Consider the following 16427-nt stretch of genomic DNA (forward strand, 5'->3'; position numbering starts at 1 on the left):
CGGAGACATGTCCGCTGACATCCGACCCTATCCGATCCGCTAAAAACAGACGTATGGGGGGCACGTCCCCATCCGTCCATATCGGATCGGGTAAGATCTGATGAAAACGGACATGCTGTCCGTTTTCATCAGATCGCTCCATAGGAGACAGCGGTGCCCGACAAGCCCCTCCCCGCTCAGCGAGCAGAGAGGAGCTTGTCATCCGTCGGCTCAGCGGAGATCTGCGGATTGATCCCCCGCTGAGCTGGCGGGAGCAGGCGGACTCCGTAGTAACGGAGTCCGCCTCGTGTGAATGAGGCCTAAGTGATCACTTTACCTCTGTTCTCAGCTGCACAAGATCTAGAGGGAGGAGGAACGGCACACTGAGCTTCCCAATGAAAGGCTGTGCAGGGGGGCGTATCAGGACAAGTCTGATTATTGGAGGAGAGTACACTGAGTTTACAACATGGCTAGAGACCTGATCAAGGTGTGGGGGTTAAGATATTTGCCAGCACACCATGAAACGACGAATATGGCGTCCAAGCAGAGGATTTATTGCATGATCACAACACAGAGTACAACGTTTCGGAGCCATGCAGTGCCCCTTCGTCAGGCATGTGAAGGGGCCCTGCGTGGCTTCGAAACGTTGTACTCTTTGTGTTGTGATCATGCAATAAATCATCTGCTTGGACGCTATTTTCGTCGTCCCATGGTGTGCTGGCAAATATCTGAACTGTAACTTGCATCAGTATCCAGCTGGTTGTTACTACAGCACCCGAATCCAAGAGCTTATCCAGGAAAGTGTGCGATGGGAATATGAAGTATGACTGATCATGGTGTGCTCTCCTGCTTAGTGTGGTCAGTTTTTAATAGGAAAGCAGAGGGACTTGAAGGAGACGACTGGAATGTGACGGGAGGGGGAGCCCTCTCCCACCACCGATTTGTAAAAGTGATCTTGCGGTGAATCTGCAAAATTAAAAAAAAAAGCACTAAAAATGCATAGGTGTGAATCAGGCCTAATGCCCGGTACACACGATCCGATTATCGGACAAATGATCGTCCTTTTTTTTTTTTTTCTGGTATGCTAATCTCACGTCGAATCTGATGAGTTTACTAAAGTCACGAAAATTCTCGTACGGCAGAATAAAAAAGCGGAAGTGATGTCATGTGTTGTAATGCATTTGTATTGCATTTTCGAACGACAGCTGTACTGATTAAACGAAAATCGTACGATCTGGCATCGTCCGAAAAATATTTCCGTGCATGTTCGATAGAATAAAATCGGATGAACTGTCCTGATCGGCTCTCGAAAGCTCTGTACTAACGATCCGATTATCGTACGATCGTTTTGAAAGCGGAATTTTTTGTACGATTTTCGGATCGTGTGTACGGGGCTTAAGGCTGCTTTACACCAGGAATCGCACAAGAACATGCTGCACATTCCTGTGCGATTCTCCATGTGGTGCAGTGCAGTGGGATTTGAGCCTGTTTATTTTGAAGGAGCTGAAATGTACTGGACCGCAAAACTAATAAAAATACTCCTGTACTATGTGATCTGGGGCAGGCAAGCACACTGCGTTTACAACCTGGGTTTGGGGTGTTCACTTTGCTACTGTAGTGCATTTTCCCGCACCATGTTCAGATGTGAACTCGTCGTTAAAGTTTAAAGTAGAACTATAGGCAAAACTTTATTTTCATGTTAGATAGAGTTGGGGAGGGTTATAACCCCTGTTAGAATTCCATTGCCATCTGTGTTCCATTGGGGAGATTTGCTTTTACTTCCTGTCTCGTAGCCAAATAGGAAGTGAGAGGAAATCCATGCAAATTAGGGGAATTCCTTGGGGGTCACCAGAACTAGTATCCCCATTGGCAGATTTTCCCTCTTCTACTGTTCTGGGGACAATTCAAAAATGTGGGATTTTCTTTTTACTTTCACTTTTCAATTATAATGGTAAACACTAAAAATAGAAAGAGTAAGGCCCCTTTCACACGGGGCGGATCAGTAATGATCCGCCCTGTGAACCTCCGCTTGCTCAGCGGGAATCGCTCCGTTGATCTCCGCTGAGCTGGCGGATGACAGGGCGGTCCCCACACACTGTGCAGGGACCGCCCAGTCTTTTCTCCGCTCTCCCCCATGGGGGGATCGGATGAACACGGACCGTCTGTCCATGTTCACCCGATCCGCCAGACGGATGGAAAAGTAGGTTTTTCCTCCGTCACCGCTGACATCCGCGGCTCCATAGAGGAGCACGGAGCGCCCGTTCAGGTCCGCAAAAAAACCTGGCAGGCGGACCTGAACGGGCCGCCCGTGTGAAAGAGCCCTATATCTCCATAATGGGGGCACAGACAGTATATACAGGCATACCCCGCTTTAAGTACACTCACTTTACATACACTCGCGAGTAAGGACATACCCACGAGTGCATGTAAAGTGCCTTACAAGTACTGTACAGACATTTTGCAGCCACAGTAGAAGGAGCTGAAGCTCCGAGAGCATAGCCCGCCCTGTTCCAGTGTGCCCCTGACACCCCCACTACAGCCCCTGGGACCTCAACTACAGCTCCTGACACCCCCTCTACAGCCCCTGACCCCCCACTACACCCTAGAAGTGAAAAAAGGTATTGTTTCACTTTAAGTACATTTTCGTTTTACATACATGCTCTGGTCCCATTGTGTACCTAAAAGTGGGGTATGCCTGTAATAAAAACTGACCAGTGTTCTAATCCCTCTCCACTCTATCCAAATCGAAAACAAAAAAAGTTTTGCCTTTTTAGTGATGCTTTAAGTGTAGTAAAAAAAAAAGGAACTGCCGCTCCAGCTCCTCTTCTACAGCTCTGCATGTGTTATCTCTCGTGCACAATGCCCCCCGTCCATCGGAAAACTCCCCCGTCCATTGGGAAACTTCCGTAGGATGGCTGCCCAGTACCGACTGGCAAAAGCGGGGATGAACATGGTCTGGGGATCGTAGCCTTAATCCGGGGACTTTTCCCGAAAAACAGGGACGACTGGTCACCGTACCCTTGAGCTGCTGGCTGCTGTTTTTATTAAAACCTTCCTCTATTGAAAAAAGTACATAATTTCCCAGTACAGCCGGGTTAATAGAGTTGAAAGATCCACCCCCTCCATTCACCAATCATGTTTTGATTCAATGAAGGAGCTGGGCAGAAAGGGCCGGCATAGTCTTTCACTCTTGATGAGTATAAAAAATAGAGAGAATGTGGGCTGGAATATGTTTTTAATAAAAGGCTGCAAACACAATTTGCTGGCTGCAAACCTATATGTAAAATTAATATAGAAGCAGGGCTTTTTTTCCTTAAACAATAGGTGCTGGAACTCAACCAAAACCCCTCCACTCACACACACCCTCCAAATCACATCAAATAATGGGTGTGGTCAGTCTAATTTTTACAAACTGTAGGCGGGTCTTAAAGGGGCATTAAATACCAGGATTTCATTACATGCAGAGTGCGGGGGGGGGGGGGGGGTTACACACAGAGGGCAGAGCTGTCTCTTGTAAACACAGAAACCGGACTTATATGTTTACAAGTGATTGTGATGAGCAGGCACCCCACCCCCAAGGGTCTGAGCCAAGTTCCCCCTGACAAAAAAAAACCTGCATAGAAATGTAGCGCTCCCTAATGATTTTACACCAAAGTGCATATAATGTCAATTCTTTGTCCACATGCAATAGAAATGTGACCCAGATAGAAATCTGCAACCTCCAACAGAGGCACACATAGCCTCTTACCAAATGGAGTTGACCACCTATTACAAGTGGTCAAAGCATGCAGTTTTGCCCCAAGAATGGTTCTCAAAAAGATCCAATTCACCAGCTATTAGATCTTTCATCATCTTTTCATAGAATAAAACTTGATTTCTTTGCTGGAGGGAAGATACATCCATTGTGCATTTACTGTTTGTGCCATCTGACCATACCAGAGGTGGGGTTCTAAGCTGAGTCTAATAGCTGGTGGATCGGATCTTTTTGAGTACCATTCTTGGAGCACAACTGTGTGCTTTCACCACTTCTAATAGGTGATCAACTCCATTTGGTAAGAGGCTGTGTGTGCTTCTGTTGGAGGTGGTGGATCTGTATCTGTGGACAAAGGATGGACATTATTATCACTTTGGTGTAAATAACTGAGGAGCACTACACTTCACTCTTGATAAGTGCCTATAAGGCCCCGTACACACGACCGGATCTGTCCGTTGGGATTTATCCGCGGATCAGTTCCAGCAGACAAATCCGGTCGTGTGTACGGCCTAGCGGACATTTTTTGGCGGACATTTGTCCAGCCGACCGGTTTTCAAGCGGATAAACATTTCTTAGCATGCTAAGAAATCTATCTGCTGGAAACCTGTCCGTCGGACTGATCCGGTCGTCTGTACAGACTCACCGGATAAGTCCAAGCGATCCCCATCCCTCGCATGCGTCGAAGTGATTTGACGCATGCGTGGAAGTATTTACCTTCCAGGGTCGCGCACGTCGCCGCGGCCACGTCACTGCGTATGTTTTCCGCAGGGATTTTGATCTGATGGTGTGTACAGCCCATCAGATCAAAATCCGGAGCAGAAATGTCCGCTGGAAACGGTCCGGCGGACCGTTTTCATCGGATATCCGCTCGTGTGTACAGGGCCTTACAGGCCTGTAGGCTCTATTAACCCCTGCTGCACTGGAAGATTATTTATTTTATTTTTATCACCAATCTTTAATATTTCTTCCACAAACTTTTTTTAGAGGCTGCTCATAATGTGATAATCTAAAATGAAATGCGACATGAATGATGTTTTCTCCTGTCCTCTTGGTAACTATAGCCCATTAGATACTTGGTGTGCTGCCTTAGTGTGGACTGCAGTCTATGTCATCCGCTGGTTCATGAATCCTGTATAGTAATGTAAGCTGCGCTCAACTGCAGGAGGCAAATTTGTACTGGAAATGGAGTCATAAATAAACATAGCGTGATTTGTTATGGGAAGCACTGTGCTTGCTTTGCATGTAAAGTGATTTGCATATGCGTTGTGCAGTTTGCCGTGCTACACGCTACATCTCCAAGGGATTACAGTGCAGATGAATCTTGGTTTCATGATTACAGTGATTTGTGATTTTTCTGTTTTAAAGATCACACACATAGAATTATTCTAATAGGGATTTGGGTTCACATGTATTGCCTGCTGTAGATGCACATCCGGTAAGAACTGTCTTCTGAGAGTATTAACACTCTTGATAGAATAATCAGAAATCAATGTGAATAAATAGTGGACACTTACTACATATTCTTTACAGCTGAAATTCAGCTATGATCTTTATCGTATACATCCAGCTTGTAGCAATGTAAGTCAGTATATCTCCTATATGATGGGGAAGCTGTCAAGCGCTGTAGTAGTGCCATGATTATCCGGGTCCTGGGCCAAGCAGCTTCCCTACAGGGGGTCGCTCATGCAGCACTGCCACCATTTGTATTAGTCATATTAAGAACTAACAGAGTTCTGTTTTAATTGTTATTGTTTTGTCATTAATTTCTGCTGGGTCCACACAAAAACATTAGTTAGGGTAGTTTCCTTATGTATACAGTATGTCTATATTCCGCTTTAGCATTTTACGTGGCATAGTACTGTCAATTCAGTCGCAATAAATGAAGATGTGCCCTGAATTATTTAATAAAGGAGAAATTATAGAAAGCAGATTTATTATAAATGATGATTGTCTTTATAAATGTCACTTATTTCTCACCTGTAATACTGCATATGATTATATATTGAAGGGTTTTTGATTTTTCTCTTTCCAGTGTGCAAGGTGGAAGGGAACTTAACCCACATGTCAGTGGTCTAGGATGGCCAGTGAAGGCTCCAATATCCCTAGTCCTGTGGTGCGACAGATCGACAAGCAGTTCCTAATCTGCAGTATATGCCTCGACCGCTACAAAAACCCCAAAGTTCTTCCCTGTCTGCACACGTTTTGTGAGAGGTGAGTTGTCCTAGTGCTAAGGGATGTTCAGGACCAGGGCTTTTTTTCAGGGGGAACTTGGGGGAACTCAGTTCCACCACCTCTGGCTCAGACCCTTTGGTGCCTGCTCACCACAATCACTTGTAAACGCAGAAGTCTGGTTTCTGTGATTACAAGTGACAGCTCTGCACTCTGTGTGTAACCCCCTGAACTCTGCTCTCTGTATGTAATGCAATCCTGGTATTTAATGCCCCTTTAAGACCCTTCTACTGTTTGTGAAATCTGAACGGGGTCGTGGTGGAGTTCCTGCACCTATTTTCTGAGAAAAAAAAGCTCTGTTCTGGACAATGTGTGAAATTGCAATATCGAGGGCTAGGACTGCACACACTATTTTAGAAAAAAGGATATTTGTTTTATTACATTTTGCTTTCTACAGGCACTGTATAATGTCTATCTTGTGCAGCTGCTAAACGCCCACAAATAACAGCCAGCTCATTACCAAACGTACCACCTCTTTTTTTTATATTTTCAATGTCTTTACTATGTATTATTGGCACTCTACATGATAATTCGAGTTAATAATATAATCATAATAATTGAAGAACCTAAAGCAGACCTTCATCCATTATAGGGGGCTCTTTAGAACCTAATAATTTCATCTATTACAAAAATGTTTTCTCTTCTGCCTCCCCCTTTCTTACAGAACTGGTGTGTTTCACCACAGCTTTTGCTGATTTCTCACTTAGGTGAGAATTATGTAGCAGTACCTTGATGGCTCCTGGAATTGCCACTTTGCCACAATTTTACTCAGGGGCACATGCACGCTACCAGATTCTGTACTTGCACAGATGTGATTCAAGTATCTGCCAGGTATTTAGGACCTGGCAGGACTTGCAGCATGTTTGCACATGTGCAGAAGATCCCCCATGCATGCGCACAGATGCCATGGGTCTGTACAAGGTTCCAGAACCCAGTAGTATCACCAGTAGTACCAGCATGTGCAGGGGTCCCCCTTATAAGTACAGGCCTATTGAAAGTATATTCGTAGCGCATATCTTCAGGGTAAAAGATGAGCTTTGTTTGTCACCATTAGAGAGAGTTCCATTATTCGTCCCAACACTTTTGTGTTCCTGCCCAGTTTGGGCCTTATTTCTAGCCATTGTGATGAATTATGGAACTTTTCTAATCGTGACAAACAAAGCTCATCTTTTACCCTGAAGATGTGTGCTGCGAATATACTTCCATATCTGGTGGATGTCAAACCCTTGCATATTCCCAGTGAAGTGAACAGCCTCTCAGATAATACACAGGGATGAAACTGATCTCCCTACATAAGTTTTACATGTATAGCTGCTGTCTTCAGCTTTATATATTCTTTAGAAAGTTCAGATCGTGTTAAATTTTCTCTTCCTGGTTAGCACTGCAGTGAAGCCTAAGCATACAGCCAAGACAGCTGATTGGAGGAAAGGCGAACACACACCACCCCCCCCCCCTCTCCTCATAGGTAGAGACTTTCAGAGCTGTTTGTTGAATCGTGTTAATCGATTTATAGCATCCTCCAAGCACAAAACTCTGGTTGCTTTTATCTTCTGTCTGAGAACTTGTCAGATGTTCTCATGCAGATAACAAAAGAACAGGGGAAGGAGACCGCTATGAGACATAGGGCTTTGGAGAGAGAGAGAAGAAAACACTACAGATCTGTGCCCAGCTCAAATTTCATGAATCGGGTTTACATCCACTTTAACATTTTTATGTCCTTGTAATATAATATCACTGCATTTTAAAGAAACCGTCCTCTCTATGTAAAACGCTATTTCTAGGGTCAACGTTGATCTAACAGTCGCACAGATACAATGAATTCAAACATCCAGAAATCCTGTATCCAGAATTAATGGTCTGTTTCTCTTTAACCACTAGAAGGTCTTGTGCATGTAGTACCAGTTGTATGATCAGAATTGCCAATAGGAGAAGACCTTGTAGCACAGATGCTGAGGACCCTATAGTTTACAAACTTCCCTTTCTTGCATTTCCAAGGGCAGCATGGATTTATATGCGGACTATTTTTTGGTGTGGGGGTACCGGGTAATTTTTATGAATATTCAGGATTTGGGAAGATCTCCGGAGGCATACAAATATTTAGTAATATATAGGACCTATTTGCAGCATGGACATTCATGCATGTAGCACCCTGATATTTAGGCAGGGTTGCTATTAAATTGAGTTGCCTTGGTCAATTGCTGCACTTCTCTCTTCTGTCACTAGATGGCCTGGTATCTGGTGACATTAGATATGACAAGGGCTTTGCAAGGACAGATTGGGAATGAATGAGGTGTCTTAGCCAATGGGCAGAGATTTCCTTTAGTCCCTTGGCCTGCTGGGAGAACCTATTTATTTAGGCGGAGTCGGGTGATCAGGGTTCTGTGCCACCTGGATGGCTGTCTGGGTGGACGTGTGTTATATTGCCCTGGGCTGCTAGGCCAGAAACCTAAGGCCTATCCCGGGGACATCTGGCTGCTAGGCTGTCTAAGGGCCTATCCAGAAGAAGGAAAAGTAGGGTTTGGGTTTCGGGCTTGTAGTCCAACCAGAAGTATTGGTTTCGCTGGCCGTGGAAACCGTTGAGGTAAAAGGAAAGCTGTCGCCACTAAGGGACCTTCCTACCGGAAACCATTGTGAGTAAGCTGAGGCCAGTACCAGAGCAGACTTCTTGCCAGCCGGGGACAGTGAAGAAGTAGGAAAACTTCAGCAAGTTCTAAGTTAAGTACCTAGCGGGACAGCAGAGCTTATGCTTGTGGAGTGCCACCAGGGGTGAAGCTTGAAGAGTATCTGAGTGCCAAGCCAGGGTCCCAGCAGGGAAGCGGGGGTGATGCTTTAGGAAGATACTGTGTTCTATGGTGAAGGAGCTCTGGGGATCTAGTGGATCTGGAGTCTAGTGAGAGACTGGGAGCTCTATGAGTAAAGACCCCCAGTAAGTGAGTGTGGGGAAAAGAGACCTGTTTGTGGTGCAAATACTTTAATACCATTACCGTTAGTAACAGCTACAAGATTGTTGCCATAGGAGACAGTGATTCTACCTATACAGAAGTGGATGTCTGGCTGGAGGCCTTCACCTGTGTAACTGCTTACTTATAGAAGTCTCAGAGTCTGCCAATTATTTTTGCATCTACCTAAGGGTGTCCTGGCCCCAACCCTCTCTCCCACAGTTCTGATTTAGACCCCTTTCACACTGAGGTGTTTTGCAGGCGCTATAGCTCTAAAAATAGTGCCTGCAAAGTGCTCTGAAAAAGCGGCTCCATTCACTCTAGTATGAAAGCCTGAGTGGCAGGGCGTCAGAAAAAGTTCTGTCGTCGGCTTCTTTGGAGTGCATTAGGAGCGGTGAATTCACCGCTCCTAAAGCACCCCTGCCCATTGAAATCAATGGGCAGTGCCGACAAGTCGCTGCTTTTAACCCTTTTTGGCCGCTAGCTGGGGTTAAAAGTGCCCCGCAGAAAAGCGCTGCAAAAATTACTGTAAAGTGCCGCTAAAAATAGCGCCGTTTTACCGCCGACGCCCGGGCACTTTCAGTGTGAAAGCACCCCAAGACAATAAATCGCTTTGCATTCAAAAAGTGCCTGGCACCCACCTGTTCATCTTGCATTACACCCACCATGCCTTGTAACCCACTCTACACTGAAGGATGTCGGTTCTCCCTAACCCTGCAGGTAACTATTAGGCCTAAAGAGGTCCGTGGCTTTGCTACAGGTCTATTGCTTTTTTTTGTCTGAATTTTTTAAAGCATATTGGGCTACTGTTTTTGGCCCAGCTCCATACAGTGAGTAACCATCCTTGTCTCTTCTTGTGATGTGACAGGTGTTTGCAGAACTACATTCCAGCTCACAGTTTGACCCTCTCTTGCCCAGTCTGTCGCCAGACTTCAATTCTACCCGAGAAGGGTGTGTCTGCGCTACAGAACAACTTCTTCATTACTAACCTGATGGATGTGCTGCAGAGGAGTCCAGATAATGGTATTGAAGAGTCCTCCATACTGGAGACAGTGAATGCTGTTGCTGCTGGAAAACCTTTGTCTTGTCCCAACCATGATGGAAACGTAAGAAATCCAACAAGATGGAAATGACCAAACCACATATGGTGTAGTAAAATAAAAACAAAGCTGCACAGTAATTTAAATAGGGGGTTATAGGGACAGTTTGAGAGTAAATGGAGATGACCAATACATAATTAAACCCAGATTTGCACCATTTCATATATTCACATGATGCTGTTAGCTAGTGCCAAGTAGTTTGCATTATATTTGATGCTGGGTGGCCCTTGGCTCTCCAGTGCTTCCCTGCATGCCTTTCTATCCTTTCCCATCTCTACCCTTCATAGGGAATCAGATGGGCTGACCATTGTAAGCACCCCTGTCAGTGTTAAATGATTTGATACAACCATGTAACTGCTGAATTTGCTGGACAGCTTGATCTGTTAAAGGAAGTTAAAAAACATACTTAAATTGGCCATACATGGATTAATATTTGTCTGGTTCAGTAGTGATCAGCTAAATTTTGACTTGTGTATGGGCAGGGAGGGAAGTTTCCCAACTCTCAGAGTACAACTCATTGGGGAGCATTCTACCATCTTCAAATGTGTGAATGGGAGAATAGGGACATTTTTTTTTTTCCGTTCAACCCACTGGTTAAAAAAAAAAAAAAAAGACTCCCCTATGAGCTGCTTTACTGATCAGATGAACAGGTGCATATAAAAGGGGCGAAAAAAACGTAAAAATAAATAAAACCACAATTGGTAATCTTCAATATAATGTATTTTTAAATTTCCTAAATAGCTTCCTTTACCTTAGTACAGTCCTCCTTCACTTACCTCATCCTTCCATTTTGCTTTTAAATGTCCTTATTTCTTCTGAGAAATCCTCACTTCCTGTTCTTCTGTCTGTAACTCCACACAGTAATGCGAGGCTTTCTCCCTGGTGTGGAGTGTCGTGCTCGCCCCCTTCCTTGGACTACAGGAGAGTTAGAACTCTCTCTACGTTGCAGATAGAGAAAGGAGCTGTGTGTTAGTGGGTGTCCTGACTCTCCTGTTGTCCAAGGGGGGGTGAGCACGACACTCCACATCAGGGAGAAAGCCTTGATTTACGGAGGACTGCACTAGGTAAAGGAAGCTATTTAGGAAAAAGAAATTTACCTTTACAACCCCTTTAAGTTTAATAAATGCCTGTTGTACGTGAATGGGATTGCCATGTGAATGGATTGCGCTGCTGTCAGAAATGAGCACAAAGAAGTGAAAGGAGCTGATTAAATAGGCTGGAGATTAATTCTAACTGCTGTATATACAATCTTGTTTAACCTAACAAATCCAATTGACTTTGTTAATTTGTGAACTAATCACCAATTCCTTTAAAGCTTAGCAGCAATCATCCAAATTTTGAGCTAGTGCCAGACTTGACATTTTTTTGTTTTTTTGTTATGAGGCTTAATTGTACATACAATTGGAACATATAGTGATGGAGTTTGGGGTTATTTTGTAATAGCTGAAAAATATATACTTCCCACAAGGCTGTTGTATTTATTGATCTATACAGCTCTTTTTCATCAGCCATCTCCTGGTCATTTCTACGTATACACATATATTGGACGCATGCTGTACATGTTTACAAGTATGTGTGAAGAATATTCTGACATCACAATTATACAGAAATTATAAAAAAAAATGACCTTTTTATTAAAGGAGAGGTTGGGGATTACTAAATAATTGAACATACATACTCGCTGCCATGCTACAACATCTGTGTGACACGGCAGTTGTCTCGCGCCATCTCTGAAACCAAGAGCTTAGCACTCGCATGACTCCTAGTAGTCAGATCTCTGTATGCTCAGAGAAAAGGGGACTTCTCCGCTCTGCTTCTTTCTGCAATCACTGGAGCATTAGGTTGGAGAGAAGGCAGGCATGGCTGGCTCCACTTTTCAGCTGTGTGCTGACTGGTGGAGCCAGAATCCTCCTAAGCCTGATTGAATAGTCTGATAGCGGCAAACTCTGGGTCTCAAAAGTACAATAGTGCATTTACTCCAGTGACACAGCCAGACGCACAGCCAAAAAAGCTTTGACCATACTTCTTTTAAAAAGCAGTTTGTGAGCATTGGGTTGGCCAAAACAATGCCATGAGCCTTCTGCAGACAGAATAAAGCCTTTCCTCATTCTCCTCTCCCAGAGTGATCAGACTGCAAGGTGAGAGGCTGAAGGCATTATGAGCGGGAGTACTGTCCTTCTTGTGTGAGGTAAAAAATACCTGTAGGGCACCCTTCACATCTTTGCAGTGCATTAACACACGTTAAGTTGCATGGTCACATTCCATGTCTTAAGGCATTTATTTTGAATGAGCTGCGAAGTCACCAGCAGGGTAAAAATAAACACTATTTTCCTCAACACAATGCACCACAGTGCATTGTAGTGTGTTACCATGGGTTGCTTTAGTGCGTTGATGTGCTATTCAAAATTCATGGCACTGCAACACATGCAAAATGTGGTATCGTGCACAAGTTTTAGTTGCCCCCCATCATTGCCCCTACATTAGGGTGACCACATTTTTAAACTACCATTCAGGGACACCCCCCCCCCCCCCCTTCCCAAAAATCAGCTTGTGCTGTAACTAATCAAAGCACAGTGATTGGACACAAGAGGTGGGATTTATGATTTCTACAATCGCAAGCAGGGGGCGGGATTGTGCTCCTCCAGGCATTCTCAGCCAGGACAAGTAGTGTCAATGAGTAAAGCGGTGATGTGATGGCCTTTTTTTGGGGCATCAAATTGGCCTGGGGGGTGGCTGCGTCGGTTTCATTCCGGGACACTGTATTGTCCTGGAATGAAGGTGCCCGGGACAGACCTGCAAAATGCGGGACTGTCCCGGGCAATCCGGGACACGTGGTCACCCTACCCTACATTGACCTGTGTTAGGTTGGGGCCCTCCCAAAAATTGACAGCAGATTTTGAGTCCATTCTTGGGCTCTGAATGCTGTCTCTACAGCCCTGGCTCATGTAGATCCAGGGCCTGGGTTAAAGTCCTTAGCTACTGATCCACCCAATAACATTGCAGCTTTCTCCCCTCTCTCTTCTCCCAGGCTGCACTGTCCAATCAAGCTCAGGGAAGAGAGAGATCCAGTATGGCAGCCTCTATAAGCAGGCTCCAAGCATGGAGGAAACCTCACTGGACATACCACTGTTTTGGCTAAAAATGAGGTGCGAAAGTAGTGCCTACTTTGTGATCTCCTTTCCAAAAATGATCTAAATCTGTTCTTTTATGTTCTGCTGCAGGTAATGGAATTTTACTGCCAGTCATGTGAAACTGCTATGTGCCAAGACTGTACTGGAGGGGAGCATGCCGAGCACCCCACGGTTCCACTCAAAGACGTGGTGGAACAACATAAGGCAGCGCTGCAGGCTCAGCTGGATGCCGTTAAGAAAAGGTACTGCAAAGAATCTTTCTCCTCTCTTCTAATGTACCAGCAAAGCTTGGTGAATGAGCTTTGGGCATCGGTGCTTAAATAACTGCAAATGGCTCAAATCACTAAGCTTTATAACAATCGTTTGCCATGACAGCCAAGGAGAAGAATACAACACTAGAATACCTCATGGCAGACTCGCAGTTCACAGTTTGTTGCAGTGTCTTAAATCTTAAAAATATAATGTATCTTCAACTTCTGAAGCACCCCTGACAGTGTTGGGCCTTGTTTACAAGGGCGGCAGGGGATTGCTTTTCAGATGGGCAATAGGCACTGCCGCCCATGGAAATGAGGCCTAATAGATTGACCTGCCTTTTTTATGGACAGATTAGTGTGTGAGAGGAAATATTTTTAAGCTACCTGAACCCTTATGCAACTAAAATCTGAACTACACTGCATCTGATCACTACAAACCAAAAACGCTATTTCATTAATTTTAAATATTAAAGCATATTCACACATCCATATATTTTTCCACAGTTTATTTTGCTGAGAAATCACTTTGAAAAACACCTCCTAGCATTTCTGTCCGTGGCCATCTTGAGTAAGGGCAGATGATTAATGGAGCATTTACTTATTGGAATTCATCTTCCCTTAACTTGGGCAAGCAGGCAGGAGGGTATATTTAGCTGAGAAAGCCCCCCCTACCATCCTGAAGACTCCTGGGATGTATAACATAATTTGCCTTGGCTTGGAAACAAGAAAGTAATTGTAAAACATGTACAAACAAGTAAATATAATATACTTTGCTTTCTATTTACTAATGCTCGCAGCTTAAAGCGGTAGTAAAGTCTTTTGCTATGACTAAGCATTGATATCCAATGCGAAACGCGTCAGCTGTTTTTCCCACTGTGTGCTGATACCTGTAGTGCATTTTTCCTTTACCCAATAAAGGGCACGTTTTTTTAGGAAATTGGAGTGCGGCTGTCCATATCTTTCCTCTTTTGCATATCCCGTGCATTGCCTGCACCCATTGGTTTCTGAGTGGACATTGATTGTTCTAGTGTGCTCAACTGGAGCGGCAGCCTTCCTACCTGTAAGCCTATAATAAGGCTTACCTGGAGGTAAAAAGAATATCTCCTAAACCTGTAATTCCCTTTGCATGCAGCAGCTGACTTCAGCGGTGCATGCGCACTCAGTTCCCGGCTGAAGGTCCGGCAGATGCTGCCGGACCTTGACGGAAAGGAGCCTCCTGCACGCATGCGCGGGAGTGACAAAAATGGCGGCTCCGGCCACTCACAGTGCCGGAACTGCGATACCTAGAAGACATGCAGAGGGAAAATGTCAGCTCCCTCTACGTGGACCAAGATCACCTACCGACACCTCGCTCTAAGGTAAGTATTTCATAATGAGCTAGTATGCGGTGCATACTGGCTCATTTATGCCTTTTTGCCTTACAGGTTTAAATAAAAAATCCTGCGGGTTTACTACTGCTTTTAAAGATTAGGAATATTCGATGTTGATGCTTGAGAGAGTGAAGTTTTGCTTTTTAAGTATATATGTTATAAGGTACTCTGTTTGAATTGTCCAGATATGTGAGGTTTACTTTTAAAAGTGTTTTTTTAGTTTTACAATTTTTTTTTTTTTCATTTTCGCATCATTTTTATGTTCTGCTTATTTTTCACGTGATATGTTAAAGATTTATGTAACATGTTTAGGTTACCAGAAATAGACTCAGCCCTTCAGGTCGTGTCCGAAATCATTAATCAGCTAGCTACACAAAAGTCAAGCATTGTAGATGAAATCCATTCCACCTTTGAGGACTTACAGAAAACACTAAATGTACGGAAGAGTGTCTTACTCATGGAACTGGAAGTGAACTATGGACTGAAACATAAAGTGAGTGTTTACTTATTCCTGATTGGGAAAGGCATGTTGCTTAGTATACTTTTACCTAGCGAAACATAAAGGAGGGGCAAGCTTTGGTTACTGGTTTACAAAAACATTGCCTGATCGATTTCATTGGAGTACTTCTCTTGTATCGTCCAATCACTCTGTCTTTAACTGTTGCTTAGGTTTTATTGGTTTATGTTGATTCGCTGAGTAATCGGTGCAATCTGTACTTTCCCCGCAGGTCCTGCAGGCACAGCTGGACACGTTAATTGAAGGACAGGAAAGTATAAAAAGTTGTAGCACTTTTACAGCACAAGCACTTAACCATGGCACAGAAACAGAAGTCTTGCTAGTGAAAAAGCAAATGAGCGACAAGCTGAATGAGTTGGCCGAGGAGGACTTTCCATTACAGCCTCATGAAAATGACCAGTTGGACTTTATAGTTGAAACTGAAGGACTAAAAAAATCAATACACAACCTTGGAACGATACTTACTACAAACGCTGTGGCTTCTGAGACGGTGGCCACGGGTGAAGGGTTAAGGCAGAGTGTGGTTGGTCAGCCTATGTCTGTTACAATTACCACAAAGGACAAAGACGGGGAACTCTGTAAAACTGGCAGTGCCTACATTTCAGCTGAGCTGTGCACCCCCGATGGAAGTGTTACAGATGGGGAAATATTAGACAATAAGAACGGCACCTATGAGTATTTGTATACAATTCCGAAAGAGGGCGACTTTACTCTTTCTTTGAGACTGTATGAGCAACATATTAAAGGAAGTCCCTTTAGGCTGAAAGTAGTAAAGTCTGCAGATGTGTCGCCTACAACAGAAGGTGTAAAAAGGAGGGTGAAATCTCCAGGCAGTGGGCACGTCAAACAGAAAGCTGTGAAGAGGCCAGCAAGTATGTATAGCACGGGCAAGAGGAAAGAAAATCCCATAGAAGATGACTTGATATTCCGAGTTGGTAAGTTGAGTTTGTCCTATCATTTCCAGCCCCCCCCCCCCTGCTTAATAGTCCCCCATCTTTACATCACAGTCCCCCTTTAGATTACAGCCATCTTTCACATAAAAGTCCCCCCCCCCCTTTTTACAATATAGTTACCCATTTACATTATAGCTTCTCCTTCACATCACAGCCCCCCTTTTATATAGCCTCTTCTACTTTTTTTAGATCACTTCCCCC

At 44.3% G+C, this 16427-nt stretch overlaps 1 protein-coding gene across 3 annotated transcripts in view; it reads left to right on the top strand.

Annotated features, from left to right (window-relative positions):
• Positions 1–16427, top strand: part of TRIM2 (tripartite motif containing 2) — a 110100-nt gene that overhangs the window by 60834 nt on the left and 32839 nt on the right. For all 3 annotated transcript variants that reach the window (XM_040331938.1, XM_040331947.1, XM_040331930.1), the window contains exons 2-6: positions 5766–5944; positions 9770–10007; positions 13223–13374; positions 15069–15249; positions 15485–16208. In XM_040331938.1, coding sequence (XP_040187872.1) covers positions 5811–5944; positions 9770–10007; positions 13223–13374; positions 15069–15249; positions 15485–16208 — 1429 coding nt within the window. In that variant the 5' untranslated portion in view covers positions 5766–5810. The remainder of the gene's footprint in view (positions 1–5765; positions 5945–9769; positions 10008–13222; positions 13375–15068; positions 15250–15484; positions 16209–16427) is intronic.

The sequence above is a fragment of the Rana temporaria genome, chromosome 1 (assembly GCF_905171775.1).
Source record: "Rana temporaria chromosome 1, aRanTem1.1, whole genome shotgun sequence".
In the NCBI taxonomy this organism is placed as follows: domain Eukaryota; kingdom Metazoa; phylum Chordata; class Amphibia; order Anura; family Ranidae; genus Rana; species Rana temporaria.